The sequence below is a fragment of the Amblyraja radiata genome, chromosome 18, assembly GCF_010909765.2.
Source record: "Amblyraja radiata isolate CabotCenter1 chromosome 18, sAmbRad1.1.pri, whole genome shotgun sequence".
In the NCBI taxonomy this organism is placed as follows: domain Eukaryota; kingdom Metazoa; phylum Chordata; class Chondrichthyes; order Rajiformes; family Rajidae; genus Amblyraja; species Amblyraja radiata.
Genome location: NC_045973.1, coordinates 9,201,022 through 9,228,605, shown reverse-complemented (window position 1 = coordinate 9,228,605; position 27,584 = coordinate 9,201,022). Strand labels below are relative to the sequence as shown.

Genomic DNA, 27,584 nt, shown 5'->3' with positions numbered 1-27,584 from the left:
AAAGCTGTGAAAACGGAGTCGCAGTTGTCAATTTTCAAAATTCCACGTAGGAAGGAACTGCAGGTGCTGGTTTAAATTGAAGACTCAAAAGACTGGAGTAACTCAGCGGGTCAGGCAGCATCTCTGGAGAGAAGGAATGGGTGACGTTTCGGGTCTCAGGCTGAAGAAGGGTCTCGACCCAAAAAGTCACCTAATCTCTCTCTCCAGAGATGCTGCCTGACCCGCTGAGTTACTCCAGCCTTTTGAGTCAATCTCGGGATAATCTTACCAGACTTCAGAGATACAGCCCGGAAACAGACCCTTCGGCCCACCAAGTCAGTACCGACCAGCGATCCCCGGACACCAACACTATCCTACACACACAAGGGACAATTTACAATTTTTACCAAGCCATTTAGCCTACAAACCGGTACGTCTTTGGAGTGTGGGACGAACCGGATTACCTGTAGTAAACCCACGCGGTCACGGGGAGAATTTACAAACTTCGTTGACCCGTGATCAAGACAGCCAATTCTCGCAATAACCTTCCCCTTTCTTCAGACTTCAGAGATACAGTGTGGAAACAGACCCTTCGGCCCACCGAGTCCGCGCTGACCAGCGATCACCCCGTACGCTAGCACTATCCCGCACACTGGGACAATTTACAATTTACAGAAGCCAATTAACCTACCCTAAACCTGTGTAGGGAGGAACTGCAGGTGCTGCTTTAAATTTAAGATAGACACGAAAAGCTGGAGTAACTCAGCGGGACGGGCAGCATCTCTGGAGAGAAGGAATGGGTGACATTCTGGGTAAGTCTGAAAAATAATTTCAACTCGAAACGTCATGCATTTTTTTCTCCAGAGATGCTGCCTGTCCCACTGAGTTACTCCAGCATTTTGTGTCTATCTTGACTGATTACCTTAATGCTTATCCAATTATAGCATTAATTTATAGGTCTCTAGATTGTGCCAGTTTCAATCCCTAACTCTTCTGAGTTTTAGTGGGTCATTTTGTGTCTATCTTCAGTGTAAATCAGCATCTGCAGTTACTTCCTACACGTTAATCAGTAATTTGACCTGACATTTCCTTCTGTAGATACAACACATCTTCTCTCTAACGTCTAAAGTTCTGTGGTGTGTTTTGCTATATTGTTCAATGATGAACATTTAAGAATACTGTTCACTCTCTGACATAAAACAAAACCATCCATCATTGAAACAAAAAAATAATTATGATTTTTCCAGTAAGAAGGCACTCGCTTGTTTTAACTGAGAAATGCGCCTTTTTGTTGCAACTTTACACCATTTTATTTTGTTCCTGCTGCAATAACAAAATAAAATGATCTAACTTGTCAATGACTAATTCTGACAACTTGCAGTGATTGTAACTTGGACCTTGAATCATGAGCCTATTAAGGGGCAGTACTATTGTGTGATGTCTAACTTATGACTACAACTTCAAGGATATTTCCAACTGACAATGGTTTGAAATACCTTTGAACATAAATGGATAAGCATGGATATTGCTTGGATTACGGCAAAGCCAGAAATGTTTTAACTACTGAGAATGTTTCCCTAGACTGCACAAAATTGCAGCGAATTGTGGACGTAGCCCAGACCATCACACAAACCAACCTCTTTTCTATTGATTCCATTTATGCCTCACGCTGCCTCGGCAAGGCCAGCAGCATAATCAAGGATGAGTCACAACCCTCTTCTTCCCTCTCCCATCAGGCAAAATGTATAGAAGTGTGAAAACGCACACCTCCAGATTCAGGGCCAGTTTCTTCCCAGCTGTTTTCAGGCAACTGAATCATCCTACCACAACCAGATACCTCTTCGGTGACCCATGGACTATCCCTGATCGAACTTTGCTGTCTTAGCCTTGCACTAAACATTATTCCCTTATAGAAACATAGAAACATAGAAACATAGAAATTAGGTGCAGGAGTAGGCCATTCGGCCCTTCGAGCCTGCACCGCCATTCAATATGATCATGGCTGATCATCCAACTCAGTATCCCGTACCTGCCTTCTCTCCATACCCTCTGATCCCCTTAGCCACAAGGGCCACATCTAACTCCCTCTTAAATATAGCCAATGAACTGGCCTCGACTACCCTCTGTGGCAGAGAGTTCCAGAGATTCACCACTCTCTGTGTGAAAAAAGTTCTTCTCATCACGGTTTTAAAGATTTCCCCCTTATCCTTAAGCTGTGACCCCTTGTCCTGGACTTCCCCAACATCGGGAGCAATCTTTCTGCATCTAGCCTGTCCAACCACTTAAGAATTTTATAAGTTTCTATAAGATCCCCTCTCAATCTCCTAAATTCTAGAGAGTATAAACCAAGTCTATCCAGTCTTTCTTCATAAGACAGTCCTGACATCCCAGGAATCAGTCTGGTGAACCTTCTCTGTACTCCCTCTAGGGCAATAATGTCCTTCCTCAGATTTGGAGACCAAAACTGTACGCAATACTCCAGGTGTGGTCTCACCAAGACCCTGTACAACTGCAGTAGAACCTCCCTGCTCCTATACTCAAATCCTTTTGCTATGAAAGCTAACATACCATTCGCTTTCTTCACTGCCTGCTGTACCTGCATGCCTACTTTCAATGACTGGTGTACCATGACACCCAGGTCTCGCTGCATCTCCCCTTTTCCTAGTCGGCCACCATTTAGATAATAGTCTGCTTTCCTGTTTTTGCCACCAAAATGGATAACCTCACATTTATCACATTATACTGCATCTGCCAAACATTTGCCCACTCACCCAGCCTATCCAAGTCACCTTGCAGTCTCCTAGCATCCTCCTCACAGCTAACACTGCCCCCCAGCTTAGTGTCATCCGCAAACTTGGAGATATTGCCTTCAATTCCCTCATCCAGATCATTAATATATATTGTAAATAGCTGGGGTCCCAGCACTGAGCCTTGCGGTACCCCACTAGTCACTGTGCCTCGGTACACTTATCATGTATCTTAATCGTTGCGATAGTCCCTGCCTCTGCTACCCTTTCTGGCAGCTCATTCCACGCACCCACCACCCACTGTAATGGCTTGATTGTTATCATATATTGCTTTTCAGTTGACTGGATAGCATGCAATAAAATATTTCCACTGTGCCTCGGTACTCGTGACAATAAACTAAACTAAACTAATAGATCACAAAACAGTGCAGCACAGTAACAGGCCCTTTGGCCCAACTTGCCCACACCAACCAACATGTTCCATCAACACTAGTCCCACCTGCCTGGATTTGCCCGTATCCCTCTAAACCTGTCCTATCCATGTACCTATCTAAATTATAGTCCCTGCCTCCTCTACCTCTTCCGGAAGCTCGTTCCACACACCCACCACCCTTTGTGTGAAAAAGTTACCCCTCGGGTTCCTATCAAATCTTTCCCCCTTCACCTTAAACCTATGTCCTCTGGTTCCCGATTCCCCTCCTCTGGGCAAGCGACTGTGCGCCCAGCCAATCTATTCCTCTCATTCTTTATTTGACCTTTAGAGACAATGATTTGCGCTATCAAACAAGAAAGACAGGAATCAAAAACAAGCTTGGGTGAGAAGAAACTGAGCAGCAAAAGTCCACTCAGCCTCCAAGGTTAAACATGCGGATAGACACAAAGTGCTGGAGTAACTCAGCAGGGCAGGCAGCAACTCTGGAGTGAAGGAATGGGTGACATTTCGGGTTGAGCCCCTTCTTCAGAAGGGTCTGCTCAAGGATCTCGACCCGAAATCTCGATCTCGACTCCCCCCCCCCTGTAAGAATCGGGCACTGGCCTCTTTCTGTGATCAACTACCACAGGTGACTTGCACCACTAATCCCACCCCCCCCCCAATTTTTATTTAAATACGAGGAAGCATTGAACGAAAGTGGATGTGAAGGAAGCTGAGCTGGAAATGTGGGAGATTTCAGAACAGACATTGACTGAAGCAGGCATTGACAGGTAGTGAAAGTAGCATCCCACACTACAAAGCAAAGACGGGTTTATCTGAGTTTGCAGCTGATTCTGCTGCCTTTATTCCTGCAAGCTGATTGAACTTCAATTTCTATAAGGTGAAGATGTAGGAGGAGGGAGGGGGGGCGGTGGGAGAAAGTTTAAAAATCAAGGTCATATGGTCATGTGATAGGGGTAGAATTAGGCCATTTGGCCCGTCAAGTCTATTCCGCCATTCAATCATGGCTGATCTACCTCTCCCCCCACCCCCCACTTTACCCCATTCTCCTGCCTTCTCCCCATAATCCCTGACACCCCATACAATCAAATTGTACACGTCAATCTGAATCATGTCACACAAATCATTTCAGGATTTGTTTTGTATTTAAATGTAGGCTTGTGCTATAAAAATGTTAATACAACATCAAACCATTTCAGCTAGTACATGGTTCCTTTTTTAATATACACCCTTTGAACAACAGACATGAGCTCGAAGCAAGACAAAGTGCTGGAGTAACTCTGCGGTTCAGGCAGCATCTCTAGACACATGGATAGGTTTACGTTTATTACTGTCAGGTGTATTGAGGTACAGTGAACAGCTTTATTTTGCATGCTATCCAAACTGATCAGATACACCCATATGTATGTAGAATCGAGGATGGGCGACGCTTTGGGTCGGGGTCCTTCTTCAGACTCTCGTTCAGACGTATGCATGTTCTTCAGAGATGCTGCCTGACCAGCTGAGTTACTTTAGCACTTTGTGGGGTTTTTTTTGGCAAACCAGCATCTGCAGTTCTTTATGTCTACGTGAAGATTACTGTTGAAGTGACAGCATGGGCAATGGGGAATACTCTAGTTTGCACCCATTGTGGATAACATTGGACAAAGGGATATGATCAATTAAATATACTGTTGGCCCGAAGGACTTGTTTCCATGCTGGATCTCTCAACCAGGGGTGGAAAACCCGGGGGGGCCAGAGGGGACACGTCCCCCCCATGTTTTGAGAGGCGGGGGACATCCCCCACAAGTTTTTGTGATCCCAATTTTAAAATCTCCGCTTTTAGCGCTGGATTGAGCCTCCGAAACCTCGCGCGTGTGTGTGAGTGTGCGCATCCGCGCGTGGCCTCCAAAAAAGTGTGTGCCCCGTCCCCTCCATGTTTTGATAGCGAGTTCCGCTCTTGCTCTCAACTAAACTAAATTAAACCAGTGTGAAAGGGTGATGGATAGTCTGCGTGGACTCTTTGGGCTGAAGGGCCTGTTTCCATGCTGGGTCTCTAAACTAAAATAATTTGTGTGAATGGGTGATTGATGGTCGGTGTGGACTCATTGGGCTGAAGGGCCTGTTTCCATGCTGTGCCTTTTAATCAATCTAATGGTATGCAAGGTAGATATATGTTTAGTTTAGAGATACAGCGCGGAAACAGGACCTTCAACCCCCTGAGTCCGCACCGACCAGCGATCCCCACACATTAACACTACCCCACACACACCAGGGGCAATTTTACATTTATACCATGGCAATTAACCTACAAACCTGTACGTCTTTGAAGTGTGGGAGGAAACCGAAGATCTCGGAGAAAAACGGAAAGAACGTACAAACTCCGTACAGACAGCACCCGTAGTCAGGATTGAACCCAGGTCTCTGGTGCTGGTAGGCAGTAGCTCTACTGCTATGCCACTGTGCCTTGAGAATAAATAAGTGGTAAAATTGCAACAATATATATATTTTTTTTTTCAGGAGTCAGTCTTCCTTAGCTGCTGCAGTGATAGTGTTTGTCATTCCGTTCACTCTTATCCCATTTCACCCTATTGCTCCCTATTAAATCTCGGAAAAGTGGATTGGGAAACTGGGTGTGGGAACGGTGGATGATAATCGCTGCTCACTGCACTTCATTACTGCCAGGGGCAATTTTCTAAGACCAATCTGTGGAAGGCAGCAGCTCGTAAATGGCTCCCTCTCCACGACAGGCAGAGAGCATCAGCTCGCAGTGTGGTTGCTATGGAGGAGAGAGACGACACAGGATGGATCCAGTGGGCCTGCAGATTCCCCCAAGTCAATCCTCAAGCCCTCATCCAAGAATTTACGTGTCGAGTGACCAAGGAGCAGCCAGGGGCAGGACAGGAAAGATTTTGCTAGAAGATTAGACACAAGATGCTGGAGTAACTCAGCGGGACAGGCAGCATCTCTGGAGAGATGTCGACAATAATTATTAATTCAAGCAGTTCACTCTCTACTTGTGGGATATACTTTCTGCCCTGGGGTTATGCTGGTGTATCAGTGAGCAGAAGACATTGTGCCTATCTGTGAGTCCCCATTTGCTGGTGACACCTGTTAGGGACTCAGCGACTGTCTCTCCTGGTGTCGATATGATACGATACAATCGAACTGTATATTTCCCAGGAGGGAAAGGCAGGCAGGCATTTAGTCCAGACAGAACATGTGGAACCACCTGCACCTTTCCTTTCCTTCTTCCATCCCGTGGGATGGTGCCTAACAAAGGAGAGGGCAGGAGTCAAAGGGAGGGGTGAAAATAAATACGTTAAACCGATTACAGTCACCTCTTCAACTGTACAAATCGAAATCTAATTTGCATTAATTAATTAAGAATTTTAGTCAGAGCACCACTTTTGATTTAACAAACAGATAAATAGTATTTTTCAACAAAAAAAGACACAAAGTGCTGGAGTAACTCAATAGGCCAGGCAGCATCTCTGGTGAACATGGATCGGTGACGTTTCAGGTGGGGACCCTGCTTCAAACCCGTAGTCTGGTTCATTTCTAATACAATTTACAGAAGCCAATTAATCTGCAAACCTGCACATCTCTGGAAAGTGGGAGGAAACTGGAGCACCCGGATAAAACCAACTTGGTCACGGGGAGAACATACAAAGTCCATACAGACAGCACCCGAGGTCAGGATTGAACCCGAGTCTCTGGTGCAGTGAGGCAGAAACTCTATCGCTCTGTCACCGTGCCGCAAGGTGCTGGAGTAACTCAGCGGGTCAAAACGCCACCTATCCATTGTTCTCCAGTGATGCTGTCTGACCCCTCAGTTACTCCAACACTTTGTGTGTTTTTTTTTGGTGAACCAGCACCTGCGGTTCCTGGTTTCTAATATTTTCCAGCTACTGCTTTGTGCCTATTGCATTGTGTTAATCTCACAGCAGCACCATGCCTCTCTCTTGAATCTCTTGAATCTTGAATGCCATTTCCACTGCCTCAGGTTCTTCAATAACGACTGTGGAAGATGTGTCCTATTTTGGGAAATTGAAGATGGATGGAAAGTGTAATGGAGTTGACATTTCAGTCCTGTCTCGCCTCTCACCCAGTTAGAACGCTTCATGTTAGTGCCAATGGTCAAAGTGAGAGCCATAAATCTATTCTCTCTGAGCTGTTCGTGACAGAGAAAGCAATGTTCAACTCGCAGATAGACACAAAATGCTGGACTAACTCAGTGGGACAAGGAGATGAGGAGCGAAATCTTTAGTCAGAGGGTAGTGAATCTGTGGAATTCTTTGCCACAGAGGGCTGTGCAGGCCAAGTCAGTGGATACTTTTAAGGCAGAGATAGATAAATTCTTGATTAGTACAGGTGTCAGAGGTTATGGGGAGCAGGAGAATTGGGGTTAGGAGGGAGAGATAGATCAGCCGTGATTGAATGGCGGAGTAGACTTGATGGGCCAAATGGCCTAATTCTACTCCTATCCCTTATGACCTTATGACAGGCAGCAACTCTGGATAGAAGGAATGGATGGCCTTTCATGTCGAGGCAGAAAGATCTCGACCCGAAACGTCACCCATTCATCTCCAGAGATGCTGCATGTCCCGCTGAGTTACTCAAGCATTTTGTGTCTATCTTCGGTGTACACCACCATCTGCAGTTCCTTCCAACACGCAAACGCAGGCAGGTGGGACTAGTGTAACTGGGACACACTGGCCGGTGTGGGCAAGTTGGGCTGAAGGGCCTGTTTCCACACTGTTTCACTCTATGACTCTATGACCACGTTCAACTCATGCTCTCTCTCTCTCCCTCTCCCCATCTCTCTCCCTCTCCCTCTCTCTCCCTCCCTCTCTCTCTCCTTCTCCCTCTCCGTCTCTCTGCAGGACATCAGGTCAAACAAGGCACATGCGAGGTTGTCGCTTTGCATCGATGCTGCAATAAGAACCGGATTGAAGAACGGTCGCAAACCGTGAAATGTTCTTGTTTCCCGGGCCAGGTTGCCGGCACAACTCGAGCTCAGCCTTCATGCGTTGAAGGTAAGGAGTTTGTTTCAACGCCGCCTTGTCGCTAAACCTTCCAGACGCCATTTTAAGATTGGTACGTGGGAGCAATTAAGATGAGCTATTGGCTTAAGGTTATCGGACTCTTGTACGGAAAAAGGAACAGCAGATTCAATTCAATTCAATTCAATTCAATTCAATTCAATTCAATTCAACTTTAATGTCATTGCACAAATACAAGTATGGGTACAACGAAATGCAGTTTGGCGTCAGTCCGTAGTAATAGTGCAATATAGAAATAAAAATACAGAATAATCAAACAATGTGGACGGAGAGACTGGAGAAATCTATCGGCGGGACTCCGAGTTCAGCAATGTGATGGTATTATTGTAGAAGCTGTTCCTCATCCTACTAGTACGAGACCTGAGGCTCCTCTACCGCCTCCCTGATGGGAGGAGGGCAAACAGTCCATGGTTGGGGTGGGAGGGGTCTTTAATGATCTTCCCGGCCCGTCTCAGACACCGTTTTCGGTGGAGGGCATCCATGGCAGGGAGCGGGGCACCGATGATGTACTGTGCGGTTTTCACCACCCGTTGTAGTGCCTTCCTGTCCGCTACGGTGCAACTGCTGTACCATACCGTGAAGCAGGTGGTCAGGATGCTTTCGATGGTACAGCGGTAAAAGTTGGTCAGGATCTGGGGGGACAGGTGGGCTTTCTTGAGCGTCCTCAGGAAGTAAAGGCGCTGCTGCGCCTTTTTGATCAGCTTGGAGGTGTTGAGGGACCAGGACAGATCCTCCGAGATGTGTACCCCGAGGAATTCGTAGCTGGAGACGCGCTCCACCTCAGTCCCGTTTATATGGATGGGGGTATGTCTGCCCCCTCTGATCTTCCTGAAGTCGACAATAATTTCCTTCGTCTTCTTGGAGTTGAGGACGAGGTTATTGTTGGCACACCAGGTTGTCAGGTGCTGGACCTCCTCTCTGTAGGCTGACTCGTCGTTGTCACTGATCAGTCCTACGACCGTGGTGTCGTCAGCAAATTTAATGATGGCGTTGGATCCATTCTTAGGGATGCAGTCATGGGTGAAGAGGGAGTAGAGGAGAGGGCTGAGCACACAGCCCTGTGGCACGCCGGTGTTCAGTGTTATAGTGGAGGAGGTGAGGTTGTTGACCCTAACAGACTGTGGTCTGTTGGTGAGGAAATCCAGTGTCCAGTTGCAGAGGGAGGTGGAGATGCCAAGTCCGCTGAGTTTGGTGATCAAGCTGGCGGGGATGACAGTGTTAAAGGCAGAGCTGAAATCAATGAACAGCAACCTGATGTAGGAGTTGTTGTTGTCCAGGTGGGTCAGGGCAGAGTGTAGGGCTGCCGATATGGCGTCCTCTGTAGACCTGTTGGCCCGGTAGGCAAACTGATGGGGGTCCAGTGTGGGGGGGAGGCTGGCTTTGAGGTGAGCCAAGATCAGCCGCTCAAAGCACTTTGCAATGACAGGGGTGAGTGTCACTGGGCGGAAGTCGTTGAGACTCCCTGTGGCTGACTGTTTGGGCACTGGCACGATGGTTGATGTCTTGAGGCAAGTGGGGACAACACCCTGGGCCAGTGACAGATTGAAAATGTCAGTGAAGACCAGGGATAGTTGTCCAGCACATGCCCTGAGCACACGCCCGGGGATGCCATCGGGGCCGGCAGCTTTGTGCTCATTCACCTTGCTCAGTGTATCTTGTACAGCAGAGGTGGAGAGACTGAGGGGTTGTTCATTCGGGGGTGGAGCAACTTTGGTGGCTGGAGTTTTGTTGTCCCGGTCAAAGCGCGCATAGAAATGGTTTAGCTCGTCCGGAAGGGAGGCATTGTCTGGGGGGGGGGGGGGTGTTAACTTTCTGGTAATCGGCAATGGATTTGATTCCTTGCCACATGCGCCTGGGGTCGGAGTTGTTTTGGAAATGCTCCTCAATCCGCCGTTTGTGATTGAGTTTAGCATTCCTAATTCCCATTTTCAGATTGGCCCTGATGCTGGTTTATACCAGGGATGGACACAAAATGTTGGTGTAACTCAGCGGGCAAGGCAGCATCTCTGGAGAAAATGGATAGATGATGTTTCGAGTCGAGACCCTTCTTCACACTGATTATAAGGTGGGATGGGGGGGGGGGGAAGTAAGAAAAGACCAGGATAAATCAGGGCCGGCAACAGATGACCTCAGGCAGGGAGGTTCCCTGATGGGCTGATTGTTGACGAGGGACAGTATGATCCCAACGGATACATCGTTGCGAACTGTGGAAATGGTTAACGGACTTTAAGGGAGGAAAGGGTGGTGGGGGGGGGAGGTGGGGGAGAGGATGGGGGAGGGGGGGGAAGGATGGGGGGGGGAAAGATGAGGGGGGGGGGGGGGGGGAGTGTTTGTAGAACTTACCGAAAAGTAGAGAATTCAACATTCAATGTTATTGGATTCTTGATGGGTAGTTTAGTTTACTTTAGTTTAGCGATACAGCGCTGAATCAGGCCCTTCGGCCCACCTAGTCCACGCCGACCAGCGATTCCCGCACATTGACACTATCCTACACACACAAGGGCCAATTTACATTTATACCAAGCCAATTAACCTACAAACCTGTACGCCTTTGGAGTGTGGGAGTAAACTGAGGATCTCGGAGAAAACTAATGTGGTCACGGTGGAAGGTGCTGTAGTATTTTTAATTCGCTATCATCACTTGAAATATTGGGAATATTTCTTAGTGCAGCAGCAATTACAGAGATACTTTATTTCATTATCAAGGGTCTGATGTCGAACATAAGGAAGAAAATTCCCTGTGAATGGAAGTCATTGATTCTAAGCTATTATTGAAAGTGGGAGGAGTGCCGCTGTCATGACAACGGGCCTTCATGGCCAAGTTAAGACTCTACATGTTAAACATCTTTGGACTTGAATCGTACAAATTGAAAATGTGGCGACTCTTGTGTATTGTCTTGGTGTAATCTACTATTCCTACCCTCTTGTACTTAAATATGATTGTGCCCATGTTTAGTTTAGCTTCTTTCTGTTTAGAGATAAAGCACAGAAACAGGCCCTTCGGCCCACCGTGTCCGCACCGACCCCAGTGATCCCGCACATTAACACTACCCAACACACATCAGGGACAATTTAAAAAAAACATTTATACCAAGCCAATTAACCTACAAACCTGGACATTTTTGGAGTGTGGGAAGAAACTGAAGATCTTGGAGAAAATCCACGCATGTCACGTGGAGAACGGACAAACTCCGTACAGACAAGCACCATAGTCAGGATCGAACCCGGGTCTCTGGCGCTGTAAGGCGCTATGCCACCGTGCCGCCCTACGTATAGTAAGATTTTTACTGAACTGTATGCAAAAAAAAAAAGATTTCTCTGTGCCCATGTACACGTGACAATGAAGTACTATTGAACTATTGAGAGATCATAGCTTTGCATGTAGGGTTGCCAACTTTCTCACTCCCAATTAAGGGACAAAAGGTCAAAATATGGGACAATTTCCCGACGGCAATTCATTGACCGACTCGGCCGTGGCTGGGTGAATGATGAGTTGGCCCGGGTGCTGGACTGCACACAAAGCCCAGCCGGCGGGCCAGCTGAGGAGTTTTGGCCCGGAGGCCATGCAACGTTGTGCGCAAAGTCCGGCACCCCATCCAACTCATGAACCGATGATCGGCCCATGAGAAGGAGGGGTGGTGGTGTCGGCGGTAAGCGAAGATCCGAAGGTCGGACAGCTGGCCGGGCTGCCGACCGATGGGGCAACGGGCGTGGCCCTGCTGCTGCACTCCATGGGCTGCACTACGATGGGACGGGTGAGGCGGGGCCGGACGCGGCGCTCTGACCCGACAGTCCCCTCGACCCGAGTAGTAGCAGTCAAATATAGGACAAGGGCGGTCCCGTACGGGACAAACCAATTTAGCCCAATATACGGGCTGTCTCGGCTAATACAGGACAGTTGGCGACCCTATTTGCGTGGTAGTTATTTAGCTGTCGGGCTACTTGCATCGTAGAACATTTTTTTAAGTGAGTGAAATGTCAAAAGCTATTTTTCAGCAGTGTTGGCAAACAAAAATTTGGCCCTGAAACCATGAGAGATAACTTGGGCTGATGATCTAAAATCTGATCAGAGTTTTGTGTTACATACAACGAGGTGGAGAAGGAGAGACAGTGCGGTTACCGGGGGAACTCTGTGGCTTTCAATTAACTGTAAGCAAACAAAACTAACAGTGGAGCAATTGCGGTTTGAATGGATGATAGCTCATAATCGCATTTGACATGTCACAGTGAGATTCTTTGTTTTGCAAGAAGATTGGAGATTGAAAGAATATTGGCGTAAGTGGGTAGAATTTGAGGTGTTTTTTTGTGAGTGGATGTGGAGAGGATGTTTCCTGTGATGGGAGAGTCTAGGACCAGAGGGCAAAGGTCAAAGGTCAGTTTATTGTCGCATGTACCAATTAGGTACAATGAAACGAATGACCATACAGCCATACTAAAAAAAATCAACAAGACACCCAACTACATAAAAGTTAACATAAGCATCCACCACAGCGGATTCCCCACATTCCTCTCTGTGATGGAAGGCAATAAAGTCTAATCTTCTCCCTCTTTATTCTCCCGCGGTTGGGAGAGTCGAACCATCCGCAGTCGGCGTGATCGAAGCCCCTGCGTCGGGTCGGTCGAAGCTCACGCGTCGGGGCGGTCGAAGCTCTTGCGGCTTGGAGCTCCCGAAGTCGGTCTCCAAACAGAGACCGTGAACTCCACAATGTTAAAGTCCCCAGTCTCCCGGGACTGGAGCTCCAAAGTTGCACAGCCTCAAAATAAAAATATGCACCTCTGGAATGGAGATGAGGAGGAATTTCTTTAGCCAGAGGGTGGTGAATCTGTGGATTTCATTGCCACAGATGGCTGAGGAGGCCAAGTCATTGGGTATTTTTAAAGTGGAGATTGATAAGTTCCTGATTATTAAGGGCGTCAAAGGTTATGTGGAGAAGACAGGAGAATGAGGTAGAGATGGAAAAATAGATCAGCCATGATTGAATGGCAGAGCCGACTCGATAGGCCGAATTGTCCGATTCAGCTCCTGTGTTTTATGATCTTATGATCTAGTTTAGTTTAGTTTAGAGATACAGCGCAGGAACAGGCCCGTCGGCCCACCAAGTCCGCACCGACCAGCGATCCCCGTCCACTAGAACTATCCTACATGCTAGGGACAATTTACAATTCTTACCGAAGCCAATTAACCTACAAACCTGTACATCATTGGATTGTGGGAAGAAACCGTAGATCTCGGAGAAATCCCACGGGGGTCACGGGGAGAACGCGCAAACTTCATACGGACAGCGCCCGTAGACAGGATCGAACCCGGGTCTCTGGCACGGTAAGGCAGCAACTCTACCGCTGCGCCATCGTGCAGCAGTTACAATGTTGGGGGATATCACACAACCAGTGCAGTGGTGAATCCATTCAGGGTGTTGAAAACATGGATGATAATTTTAAATTTGATCTGAGCAAAATACGGCTGAAAATTTCAAATAAAATCTCAAAGCACGTCAGCGTCTATGGAGTCTTTTAGGTTAGTCACTGAACTGAGTATTTCCAGTGCTTTTAATTTTAAAAACGGGTGATTGCCAACGGTGGTCTGGGGTGTTGGGTGAATGGGAGCCAACGCAGTTTAAAATGCGAGTTCCAGAGTTTTAGATGAATTGAAGGCAACAGGACCAGTGGAGAATTGAGGCTGTGCGATTAATTTTAAATTGCTTCTGTGTGCTAAATCCCAACGGTTATTTGTTGTGTTGGACGGATGTTTAATTAATTTTGTGATTATTTTTTCTTCTCTAGATGTTATTAGACTTTATTCAGCTCCCAGTCACGATCAAATACATTTTGTTGAGGTGCTGAAGGGAATTGATTGTATAAAGTCTACACCAAGGGATAAGAAATCACTGTTTCCCCATTTAGTTATTTTTGAGGCAACTGGGAGGTAAAGGGGTCAAAGAGGGTTTAATTATCATTTGTACTAAAATGGACCAAAGTAATTCTTAATTGCAGCAGCATTGGAGGTCTGCAAAACAGTTCTTCACAGATGACATAATACAACAAACAAAAATAATTCAATAAAATCCAATATCTGTGCAAAACAAAACAAAAGCTCAGAGTCCCTAGTGCAACCAAAACTATTCATTGTTCCAAGTTTAGTTGCTATTAGTAATGTTCAATAGTCTGATGGTTGTTGGGAAGAAGCTGTTATAGAGTCATAGATGATATAGCGTGGAAACAGGGCCTCCTTGCCCACACTGGCCAACATGTCCCAGCTACATTGGTCCCACCTGCCCGCGTTTGGCCCATATCCCTCCGAACCTGTCCTATCTATGTACCTGTCTAACTGTTTCTTAACAGTTTCAGGCAGCACGGTGGTGTAGCGGTAGAGTTACTGCCTTACAGTGCTTGCAGCGCCGGAGACCTGGGTTCGATCCTGACTACGTACAATACAATACAATACAATACAATTCAATTTATTGTCATTTGGACCCCTTGAGGTCCAAACGAAATGTCGTTTCTGCAGCCATACATTACAAAACAAAAAGACCCGAGACACAACACAGTTTACACAAACATCCATCACATCGTTGTGATGGAAGGCAAAAAAAACTTATCTCTCCACTGCACTCCCCCCCCCCCGATGTCAGAGTCAGAGTCAAAGTCAAAGCCCCCGGCTGGCGATGGCGATTGTCCCGCGGCCATTAAAGCCACGCCGGGTGATGCAAGGTCGCGCACCGGGTCTTGGTGTTAGAGCCCCCGGCGTGCGCTCGCAAAGTCCCGCGGCCATTCCAAGCCGCGCGGGGCGATGGTGTAAGGCCCCGCTCAGGTGCTCTTCAACCCCGCAACTTGGGCGGGAGAAGTCGCCGTTGCGGAAGCCCCGAAAAGCGGTCTCCCAGCAGGGACCCGCGGGCTCCCGGTGCCGCCGTCCGCCAAACCCGCAGTTGCAGCCTCCGAAGCTCCGGAGGTCGGGTGGCAGCAGCACTCCACCACCGCTCCACCTGCTCCGGACTCGGCCAGCCCCGTGACGGTGAGTAGTCGGCAGCTCCGCAGCTGGAACCCCAGGTCGTTCCTGTTGGAGGCCGCTCCACGTTGCAGCCCCAACAACAACGGAGACCCGACAAAGAAAAGGCCGGGTCTCCCGTGCAGGGGAAAGATTTTAAAGTTACCCCCTCCCCCCCCCCCCACCCCCACCCCACCCCCACCCCCCCCCCCCCCACACACATACCCCAACAAAAAAAAATAACAAAAACTACATAAAAACGAGACAAAAAATAATAAAACACAGACGGACTGCAGAGGCCGCTGCTGACGAGAGTTGCGCCGTCCACCGAATCTACGTGCGCTGTCTGCACGTTCTCCTCATGACCGCTTGGGTTTGTACGTTTGTACGTTCTCCCCGTGACCGCGTGGGTTTTCTCTGAGATCTTCGGTCTCCTCCCACACTCCAAAGACGTACAGGTCTGTAGGTTAATTGGCTTGGGTTTGTATACTTGGTATACAGTAAATGTAAATTGTCCCTAGTGTGTGTCAGATACTGTACGGGGATTGCTGGTCGGCGCGGACTCGGTGGGCCGAAGGGCCTGTTTCCGCGCTGTACCTCTAAAACTAAAATAGTCCTCAACTACCTCCTCGAACGGCTCGTTCTATACTCCCATCACTCTTTGTGTGGAAAAAGTTACCCCTCCGATTCCTATGAAATCTTTTCCACTTCACCTTAAACCTATCCCTGTTCCTGAACCTGGAGGTCATGGTTGTCAGACTCCTACACCTGCTTCTTGATGGCAGGGGTGAAAAGTGAGCATGGCCCGGTGTGTTTAGTTTAGTTTGTTTTTGTCACATGCACCAAAATACTGTGAAAATCTTTTTGAAGATTCAAGATTCAAGAGAGTTTATTGTCATGTGTCCCAGATAGGACAATGACATTCTTGCTTAACCTTGATGATGCTGGCTGCCTTTTTGAGGAAGTGCCTCAAAAATTCATCTTGGCCAGTAATGGAAATTAATAGAACCAAAAGGCAATGAAATGAAAGGTGTACACCTTAGACAAGGTGTAATATAGATGACCAATTTGTCATGCCTATTTCCAAAGGTATATTTTCTCCTTCAGTGTCTTAGAGACTCCAGGAGTTCAAGAAATTATATTTATAATGAGGTTTTCCAACTCATTGTACATTAATCATTGTTTTTTACCCCCCATTGCCATTGTCTTGTTGATGTGTCCCTACAGGCAATAACAGGCAATCATTTAGTACACAACCGACAGGCTGATAGTTGAAGATAGACACAAAATGCTGGAGTAACTCAGCGGGACAGGCAGCATCTCTGGAGAGAAGGAATGGGTGACATTTTGGGTCGAGACCCTTCTTTAGACTGAGAGTCAGTGGAGAGGGGAACTGGAGATAAGGAAGGGTAAGGTGTGAAAGCGACAGATCAAAGCAGACGATCATCAAGGAAGAAGGTTTTCGGCCCGAAACGTCGCCTATTTCCTTCGCTCCATAGATGCTGCTGCACCCGCTGAGTTTCCCCAGCAATTTTGTGTACCTTCGATATTCCAGCATCTGCAGTTCCTTTTTGAACAGGAAATGTCTTTGTTGGCTGAGGGGGAAGCTGACAGCGAGGCATCCACATTAATCAGGAGGTCAGTGAAACTAGTCGGAGAATTAGGGTGGGGGAGGGGTCAGAGAGAGGGGGCAAGTAAGGGTTATTTGAAGTTGGAGAAATCAACGGGTCAATGGTTGAAAGGGTCAAGAGCTTCAAATTCCTGGGCGTGCACATCTCTGAAGATCTTTCCTGGTCCGAGAACACTAATGCAATTATCAAGAAAGCTCATCAGCGCCTCTACTTCCTGAGAAGATTACGGAGAGTCGGTTTGTCAAGGAGGACTCTCTCTAACGTCTACAGGTGCACAGTAGAGAGCATGCTGACCGGTTGCATCGTGGCTTGGTTCGGCAACCTGAGCGCCCTGGAGAGGAAAAGACTACAAAAAGTAGTAAACACATGCCCAGTCCATCATCGGCTCTGACCTTCCTTCCATCGAGGGGATTTATCGCAGTCGCTGCCTCAAAAAGGCTGGCAGTATCATCAAAGACCCACACCATCCTGGCCACACACTCATCTCCCTGCTACCTTCAGGTAGAAGGTACAGGAGCCTGAAGACTGCAACAACCAGGTTCAGGAATAGCTACTTCCCCACAGCCATCAGGCTATTAAACCTGGCTCGGACAAAACTCTGATTATTAATAACCAATTATCTGTTATTTGCACTTTATCAGTTTATTTATTCATGTGTGTATATATTTATGTTACGGTATATGGACACACTGCTCTGTTTTGTAGTAAATGCCTACTATGTTCTGTGTGCTGAAGCAAAGCAAGAATTTCATTGTCCTATCAGGGACACATGACAATAAAGATTTGACGATATTCGTACCGCTGGGTTGTAAGATGCCCAAGCGAAATATGAGGTGCTGTTCCACCTCTGGCCTCACCCTGAGAGTGGCGCTGTCACTTTGCTCAGAGCCCCTTCAGGAGACGAGAAAGGAATAGAAGCAACAGAATGCCTTTTCAAGACAGTCACAAAGAACTGTGATGCATTCTTTACCCATTCTTATTGTTTAAAAGTGGGAATCGATGACATCATCAAAGGAATACTTACTTGGAGGATTTCTGAGGGTGTGAAGATAAGGAGGTAGCAAAAACAGCTGAAAGAACTCGATTGTTGAACTGGTTTAAATTAATAGATGTTTCTTAACTAATTAGTTCAGGTTCCTCATATATTTGGGATTAGTCATTTCTTTCAATCAGTTCTTTTGAGTCTGTAATCCCCATTCAATTTTTGCTGCGGCATTAAACTGGTGGCACGCTTTCCAGAGGTCTGGATCAGCTCCCAGGCTGATTTACATTGAGGTCCTGTTTAAATGAATGGAGCTGCTCACAAACACAAGCACGTATTGTGCACATCAAGGGACTGGAAGGCAAAGAAATGAAACAAAATCCCAAAATAATGGACAGCAAACCTGTAAGGGTTGGAAGGGTAGAAGAGGTAGTTCTAGTTTACAGAGGCTAGAAGAGGGCGTAGATGGGGAGTTCCGATGTGGAGAACATAGAAAATAGGTGCAGGGGCCATTTGGCTCTTCGAGCCAGCCCGCCATTCATTGTGATCATGGCTGATCATCCACAATCAGTAACCCGTGCCTGCCTTCTCCCCATACCCCCTGATTCTGCTATCCCCCAAGAGCTCGATCTAACTCTCTTTTAAAATCATCCAGCAAATTGGCCTCCACTACCCTCGGTGGCAGAGAATTCCACAAATTCACAACTCTCCCATGGGGGAGCTCCAAGATGGGGACCACGTGGGAGCTCCGAGATGGAGACCATGTGGGGAGCTCCGAGATGGAGACCATGTGGGGAGCTCCGAGATGGAGAACACAAGGGGAGCTCCGAGATGGAGACCACGTGGGAGCTCCGAGATGGAAACCATTTGGGAACTTCTGCGTGGCGATTATAAGGGTTTCAAGAATTGTTTACAAAAGTGCGAGTTTATGTAAGCCGCCTATTACATAAGTCAGGGGGTGCCTGTACTTGTGAATATGCTCTTCCACAAGGCCACCAGGGAAGTGTTTGAACAGAAAGTACTCTCTTTCTGGACATGCTTTCCTTTTTGAGTGCTTATTCCTCCAAGTACCACACTGTGACATTGGAGCAGTATTAGACTGTAAGCATAGCTTCATTAGGAAAAACATACAGAAGTATAGAAATATACCTATACTTTTTTGCATATCTTGTAATAATTTGTTCTACATCTCTCTATATCACCGTCCATATCTCTCGTTTCCATTTCCCCTGACTCTCATTCTGAAGAAGGGTCTCGACCCGAAACGTCACCTATTCCTTTTCCCCAGAGATGCTGCCTTCCCCGCTAAGTTACTTCAGCTTTTTGTGTCTCCCGCATTCCACAGCCATGATGGGCTGACTGGCCTCCTCCACCATTTGAAACAATTTCTTTCATACTGTGGAGAAAATCCTGAAATGAATATCAAGTCCTGTTGTATTGCATCAAAGATTGTAATCATCTAAGCCAATTATGAGAGTAAAATCTAATAACCAAATATTTTTGCTACCGCCTGAATCATTTAGCCCTTCTATTTTGCAAGCACTAAATTAACTGGTTTCATGAATTAGATAAACGAAAGGTTCTCAACAATATTATTTTAATAGTTTGAAGCGATTATAAAAGTAAAATTCAATAGAAACCTAATTTTGAAGAACTACTAGATTTGCATTGTTGGGTTCTACTGGTAGATTTTTTAATGTGTTAGAGCTTGTTTAAACGCTCACTGAACCTTTTTTCATTTACTATATTGTTTGCAAAGTACTATGTTTACATATTTGTAAGAAAGATCTGCAGATGCTGGTTTACACCAAAAATAGACCTAAAAAGCTGGAGTAACTCAGCGGGACTAACAGCATCTCTGGATAGAAGGAATGCGTGATGTTTTGGGTTGAGACCCGCCTTCAGACTGAGAGTCAGGGTAGAGGGAGACACAGAGATAAGACATGAAACCCTTGCTTTCTGTCTCGCTCATCAATCTGTTTTTCTTTTTACAAATGCAACCCGATCTACTCAATATTTCCAATATCTTTGGAGGCATGGAATCTTGCGGCATGGAAACTGGCCATTCGGCCCACTTTCCCATGCCAATCAAGATACCCCATCCACATGTCCCACTTGCATGCGTTTGGCCTATATCTCTCTAAACCTTTCCTACCCATGTACCTGTCCAAATGTCTTTTAAATGTTGTTATCATACCTGCCCCAACTGCCTCTGCTGGCATCTCGTCCCATATACCCACCGCCCTCTGTGTGAAAACGTTGCCCCTAGGTATCCCTTTAAGAATAAGGGGTCGGCCATTTAGGACTGAGATGAGGAAAAACATTTTCACCCAGAGAGTTGTGAATCTGTGGAATTCTTTGCCACAGAAGGCAGTGGAGGCCAATTCACTGGATGTTTTCAAGAGAGAGTTAGATTTAATGGAATCAAGGAATATGGGGAGAAAGCAGGAACGGGGTACTGATTTTGGATGATCAGCCATGATCATATTGAATGGCGGTGCTTGCTCGAAGGGCTGAATGGCCTACTCCTGCACCTATTTTCTATGTTTCTATGTCTATGTTTCTATCTTTCCCCTCTCACCTTAAACTTATGTCCTCGGGATCTTAATTCCTCTTCTCTGTGTAAAAGACTCTGTACATCAATCCTCTTCCCATCATGATTTTATACACCTCTACAAGATTACACCTCACACTCCTGCCCAATCTCTCCCTAGAGCTCAAGTCCTGGCAACATCCTCGTCAAACTTCTCGAAATCCTCGTTGTGTTTGATTACAGAAAGCCTTTGTTGATGGGGTTAGATTATTTCTAAAATGAGACACAAAGTGCTGGAGTAACCCAACGGGCCATGCAGCATCTCTGGAGAACATGGATAGGTGACGTTTCGGGTCAGGAGCCGACACCATAGTCTGAAGAACTTTTCCGACCGGAAGGGTTGTCTGTTCAATCCCTCCCAGATGCTGCCTGACCCATTGAGGGCAAAGATTGACACAAAATGCTGGAGTAACTCAGCAGGACATCAACGAAGCATACAGAGATAACATTTAAACAGGGCGACAGTCAGTGTGGCGGATAACTAGGAAGGGGGAGGAATGGAGAGAGAGAGAGAGGGAAAGCAAGGGTTACGAATTTAGAAAAGTCAATATTCATACCGCTTGTGTGCACGCATATGTGTTTTGCTCAAGATTCCAGCATCTGCAGTTCCTCGCATCAACACGATTCATTGTCAAGAGAGTTAATACCATGAGTATTGATTTAAGCTAAAATATCAGTTTATTAAACATATGAATGTTATGGATGAATTAGAAAGAGATGTAAATGTAGTGAAACAATCCCATTATAAAGAGGCATGCCAATGACAAAAGGCCAGTGTTATTTGATATGGCTTTGTCATGTCCTTATCAAACTTCATTGCACTGCTGTTTGTTAAAGGTTGGCATTTCACCATGGTAACGCCTTTACACAGCAGTGCTGTGCAAATGTGCTGCGACCTCCGAACCCTTTCAACCACAGAGTTAATGAGAGCTGCCCCGTTCCAGTTGTGCTAACAAGGCAGTGAAATTGATCCTAGCATGGGGGAAACATGATAATCTAATACTCCCAGCATACAAGGACCTACAAGCCATCAACTCTGAATACCTAATATGAACAGTGTAGGAAGGAGCTGCAGATGCTGGTTTAAACCGAAGATAGGCACAAAAAGCTGAAGTAACTCAGCCGGTCAGGCAGCATCTCTGGAGAGAAGGAATGCGTGATGTTTCAAACAGCTAACAATGGCCTGTCTGAAGAAGGGTTTCGGCCCGAAACGTCGCCTATTTCCTTCGCTCCATAGATGCTGCTGCACCCGCTGAGTTTCCCCAGCAATTTTGTGTACCTTCGATATTCCAGCATCTGCAGTTCCTTTTTGAACAGCTAACAATGGCCTGTTACTTTATCATTGGTACTTTTTTGTATATCTTTCATTGATGGTTCTTTATCTCTCTACATCATCGTCTATATCTCTCGTTTCCCTTATTCCTAACCAGCCTGAAGAAGGGGCTCGACCCAAAACGTCACCCATTCCTTCTCTCCAGAGATGCTGCCTGTCCCGCTGAGTTACTCCAGCATTTTGTGTCTATCAAATATGAACAGATCCTATGTCGACCATTTTTATTCCCATGAATGAACTGCAATTGGCTTGGATCATAACACAAAGAGCTTTATCGAATGGCACACTGCAAATCATACAACATGTTAATAATATGTGATATAGTTTTAAAATTGTGAGTGATCCAGACTCTATGTTGGATTATAGACACAATGAGCTGGAATAACTCAGCGGGTCGGGCAGCATCTCTGCAGACAAGGGATTGGGTGACGTTTCGGGTCAGGCACACTTCTTCAGGATTGTTTGAACTGGAATCAAAGCTTCACACAAAGGCAATCATTTGAATGCTTGTTAGATTTTTAACGTTTGAAAAGTAGATGGAAGAACTCCACGAATGTTTACATCTGAAACTGTTTGGAGTCCAATATGTCTGAAAACCCTTTGCTGTGATATGTCAGGGTTACTTCAGCACCACCTCTCTCCCCTGCAGTCTATATTATCAAAAAGAACAAGAGTAGCAAGATATTGAGAGGACTGTCGACTTCAGGCATACTGGAGGAACAACACCGTGGCACAGCGGTAGAGTTACTGCCTTACAGCGTTTGCAGCGCCGGAGTCCCGGGTTCGATCCCGACTACGGGTGCGTGTCTGTACGGAGTTTGTACATTCTCCCCATGAGCTGCGTGGGTTTTCTTCGGTTTCCTCACACACTCCAAAGACGTACAGGTTTGTAGGTTAATTGGCTTGGGTTGTATACTTGGTATAAGTGTAAATGTTCCCTAGTGTGTGTGTGTGTGGGCTTGTGTTAATGTGCAGGGATCGCTGGTCTGTGTGGACTTGGTGAGCCGAAAGGCCTGTTTCTGCGCTGTATCTCTAAACTAAACTAAATCTAAACACCTCATATTCTGCTTGGGTGACTACATAAATCCCCCCCTCCCCCTCCCTCCCCGTAGCTCAAATGGACCCGCACCAATTTCTCCCCTTCCACCTACGTTCCTTCTTCGAGCTTCACAATTTGCAAGTCTTCAATCCTTTTGTCTCATACCTTCCATCTTTTCACCTGTGGCTTTTGTCCACCATCTGCTAATTCCCCTCACCTCTACCAAGCCATTACCTGCCAGACTTTATCCTACCCTTCCTCTCTTCCAGCTTTCTTTAATCCCCCCCCCCCCCCCCTCCCCCCACAAATAGTCTGAAGAAGGGTCCCGACCTGAAACGTCAACTATCCATGATCTCCAGAGATGCAGCCTGGTCCACTGAGTTACTCCAATATTTTATGTCTTGTTCAGATAATACCTTCCCTCCTTTGTTGAATGTACTACCTGGACTACTGTTGTTCTAGGAGAAGGTCTCCATAATCTCTGTCTCAAGGCACCTGCATTGAAAAATACTGTACATTTGGTGGAGGCATAAGGAACTGCAGATGCTGGAATCTTGAGTGAAAGGCAAAGTGCTGGAGTAACTCAGTTTGTCAGGCAGCATCTGTGGAGGACACAGATAGGAGGACACAGATAGGCCATGATTCGGGTCAGGACATTGAGTCTGAAAACAGTAAAGACAATCTGAAGAATGGTCCCGACTGGAAACATCATCCTTCCAAATCCTCCTCAGATGCTGCCTGGAACTATTGAATGTCTCTAGCACTTTGCGCGTTACACAATACATTAGATGGTCTGAAGATAGAAACAAAATGTTGGAGTAACTCAGCGGGACAGGCAGCATCCGATTCCTTCTCTCCAAAGATGCTGCCTGTCCTGCTGAGTTACTCCAGGATCTTGTCTATCCTCGGTGTAAACCGTCATCTGCCGTCCCTTCCCACACATTTGATGGTATGAGATTGATGTTATCTCAAGATCAAAGCTTGTCAGAGTAAACCCCATCCCTTTCACTTAGAATTGCACTGTGCATCGGGTGATAATATAGCCCAGAACATGTGGCCATAACTAAAGGAGACGCAAAATGCTAGAGTAACACAGCAGGTCAAGCAGCATCTATGCAGAACATGGGTAGGTGCCGCTTTGCATCAGAATCTTTCACCTGCATCTGCTGTTCCTCGTTTATCCGTGTTGTATAACAAACTCGATTAATCAACTGAAAGCATTTAAACGTAAAGAAAAAGAAATATTGAGCCATTACATCGTAAAATAATCAGCGAAACTCGTTATTGTTCTTGTTAATTTACTATAAAACCTGATGAGGCATGCATTGCACATTTTGAACATCTGCAGAGAATGTAGATAGATACTTTTATCCCACCGTTGAAATATATTCAACACATTCAGCCGAAACCTCGCCTATTCCTTCGCTCCATAGATGCTGCCTCACCCACTGAGTTTCTCCAGCATTTTTGTCTACCTTCTATTTTTCAAGCATCTGCAGTTCTTTCTTAAACAACACATTCAGTAGTCATTTTAGGGCAAGTTTCCTTAAGGCTGTTCTTTTAGGCGGGGGGGGGGGGGGGGGGGGGGGGGGGGGCGTAGGTTGAGAAGGGGACTCAGTTGGGGAAGAAAAAGCCCCACAACAAATAAAAGTGAGTGAATCCAAGAAGGATCTTGACCCGAAACGTCACCCATTCCTTCTCTCCAGAGATGCTGCCTGTCCCGCTGAGTTATTCCAGCTTTTTGTGTCTATCTACAAATAAAAGTGAATCTACTTTGACGGAGAGCCAAGATGCCTTCACCAACTCAGTTTTGTTTCATGGGCCCCCACTGCTAAAAATATATGAGGTTCAAGAGTCGAGAAATTTTAGTTTAGAGCGGCAACAGGCCCTTCAGCCCACTGAATCCGCACCGACCAGCAATCCCCCCACACCAACACTGTCCTACACACACACACACACACATAGGGACAATTTGCAATTATGCCAAGCCAATTAGCCTACAAACCTGTACATCTTTGGAGTGTGGGAGTAAACCGGAGCTTCCCGGAGAAAGCCCACGCAGTCACGCTCACAGGGAGAATATGCAATTTTCTGTACGGGCAGCACCCATAGTCAGGATCGAACCCGTGTCCCTGGCACTGTGAGGCAGTAGCTCTACATAGTAGGCATTTACTACAAAACAGATAAGTGTGTCCATATACCATAATATAAATATATTCACATGGATAAATAATTTAGTTTAACTGAGAGATACAGTGAGAAAACAGGCCTTTTGGCCCATCGAGTCCCTGGCAAACAACCATCACCCATACACTAGTTCTATCCTACACACTAGGGACGATTTACTGAGGCCAATTAACCTCCAAACCTGTACGTCTTTGGAATGCGGGAGGAAACCGGAGCACCTGGAGAAAACCCACGTGGTCACAGGGAGAATGTACGAACTATATCGGTAATTGGCGTCAGTTTGTCACAAAGGTAACAATCAGACCTGGAGGGCTCTGGGTTTAGATGGACATGGGATTATTGGATTGATGGTAGACTGGTGTTGAAAGATTGGTGGGTATGTCAGCAAATATTTGAGAGATCATGTACTTGAGAGATCATGTACTGAGAGATCATCTCAGTAATTGATGACAGAGCAAATCGTAGCTTGACATGTTTACATGTCATGAGTCACTACTATGCATGCCCGAGTCTTAATTATCCTGTAACTGTACACTGTGGAAGGCTTGATTGTAATCAAGTGTAGTCTTTCCGCTGACTTGATATCACACAACACAAAAGCTTTTCACTGCACCTAGGTACACGTGACACTAACTAAACTAAACTGAGAAGGGTCTTGACCCAAACCATCACCTATTCCTCTTCTCCAGATATGCTGCCTGACCCTCTGAGTTACTCCAGCTTTTTGTGTTTGCCTAAACTAAAGATGCATTAACATGTCAAATGCATGAGGGGAATTGCAATCCCCATGCAGCTCTTGACATGTTCCCCTTGTCCAATACGACTGATTTTTAAAAATGCGAATGCATTTGGTACATAAAACCATGGCACTGTGTGCTTATATCTGGCCAAAATCTGTGTTTGAAAATATCTGAGTTCCAACATTAACAACAAAAATCATTAAAAAGTTTAGATAGTTTTAATAAGTTCTGGAAAACATTCAGAACAAGAACATTTAAAAACTAAACTATTTAAAACATTAATTCAAACAATTAAAAGATCATAGATTAACAAATAAAAGTCCTTGCAGTTGCTTCTCTCCATCAAACACTTTCCCAGCTGTTATCAGGCAGATGAACCATCCCCTCACCAACCAGAGCGTGGTCCTGAACTTCCATCCATCCCATTGGAGATCCTCGGACTATCTTTAATCAGACTTTACTGGACTTTATCTTGCACTAGAGGTTATAACTTGAGCTTAATCCAATCCTTAATGACCAAACAGTTGGACAACAGCTAAAGTAATATAACAAAAACTCTCCCACTCATTTAGGGCCTGTCCCATGATGCGAGTTCACCCAAGAGCTCTCCCGAGTTAAAAAAAAAACCCAAACTCATGGTAAGTACGTAGAATGTACGTAGCAGGTACGTCGGAGCTTGTGGATGTCTCGTAGCGGCTCGTAATGCTAACGGCAGGTGCTCCGGAAACGCGGAAACTCGTGAAGTTTTTTCAGCAGTGTGAAAAATTTCCAAGAGTAAAAATACACTCGTGATGAGGCACCAGGAGTTAGATTTTTTTTTAACTCGGGAGAGCTCTTGGCTGAACTCGTGGGACAGGCCCTTAAGTCGCAACAAATGTGTAAAATTATTGCACTGACACTGTTGGAATTGCCAAACTATTTAAGTTATTACTAGACCAACATTTATACAACGACTTCATTGATAGTGTAGGAAGGAACTGAAGATGCTGGAGTAACTCAGCGGGTCAGGCAGCATCTCCGGGGAAAAGGAATAGGTGATGTTTCAGGTTAAGACCCTTCTTCAGACTTAATTAATACATTTTGCCAAAGTAACCAAGACTCAGATAAAGTCTGAAGAAGAGCCCTGATCTGAAATGACACCAGAAGTGCTGCTTGACCCACTGAATTACTACTCCTGCACTTTATGTCTGTTTTTAAGATCAGGTTTTGTTGTTCTCTAGAGCCTGCTCAAATACCTGGCTGTAACAGCAAAATTTCTCCTTCACAGCTGAAAGCCAACTGAAACCCGGTGGCTCAGTGGCAGAGTTGCTACCTTACAGGCGCAGAGGTAGAATTGCTGCCTTACTGCGCCAGAGAGCCGGGTTCGATCCTGACTACGGATGCTGTCAATGCGGAGTTTGTACGTTCTCCCCGTGACCGCATGGGTATCTTCCGGGTGCTTCAGTTTCCTCCCACATCCTAAAGACGTAAAGGTTTGTAGGTTAATGAGCTTTGGTAAAAATTGTAACTTGTCCCGAGTGTGTGTAGGATAGTGCTGGTGTACGGGGTGATCGCTGGTCGGCGCGGACTTGGTGGGCCGAAGGTCGCGTTTCCACGCTGCTTCTCTCTAACTTAAAACCCATTCATAACAAATAGAACAAATGTGCCGGAAGCGAAATTGAACTTTTGTAAGGACATAGACACAAAAACCTGCAGTAACTCAGCGGGACTGGCAGTATCTCTGGGGAGAAGGAATGGGTGACGTTTCGGGTCGAGACCCTTCTTCAGACGGAATGGGAAACGAGAGATATACACGATGACGTGGGGAGATAAAGAACACTGAATGAAAGATATGCACAAAAGTAACAATGATAAAGGAAACAGGACATTGTTAGCTGTTTGTTGGGTGAAAA

General features: G+C 46.1%; 1 protein-coding gene across 2 annotated transcripts in view; it reads left to right on the top strand.

Annotated features, from left to right (window-relative positions):
• tafa4 (TAFA chemokine like family member 4) overlaps positions 1 to 27,584 on the top strand; it is a 136,473-nt gene that overhangs the window by 90,195 nt on the left and 18,694 nt on the right. For both annotated transcript variants that reach the window (XM_033036677.1, XM_033036676.1), the window contains one exon: positions 8,026 to 8,178. In XM_033036677.1, coding sequence (XP_032892568.1) covers positions 8,026 to 8,178 — 153 coding nt within the window. The remainder of the gene's footprint in view (positions 1 to 8,025; positions 8,179 to 27,584) is intronic.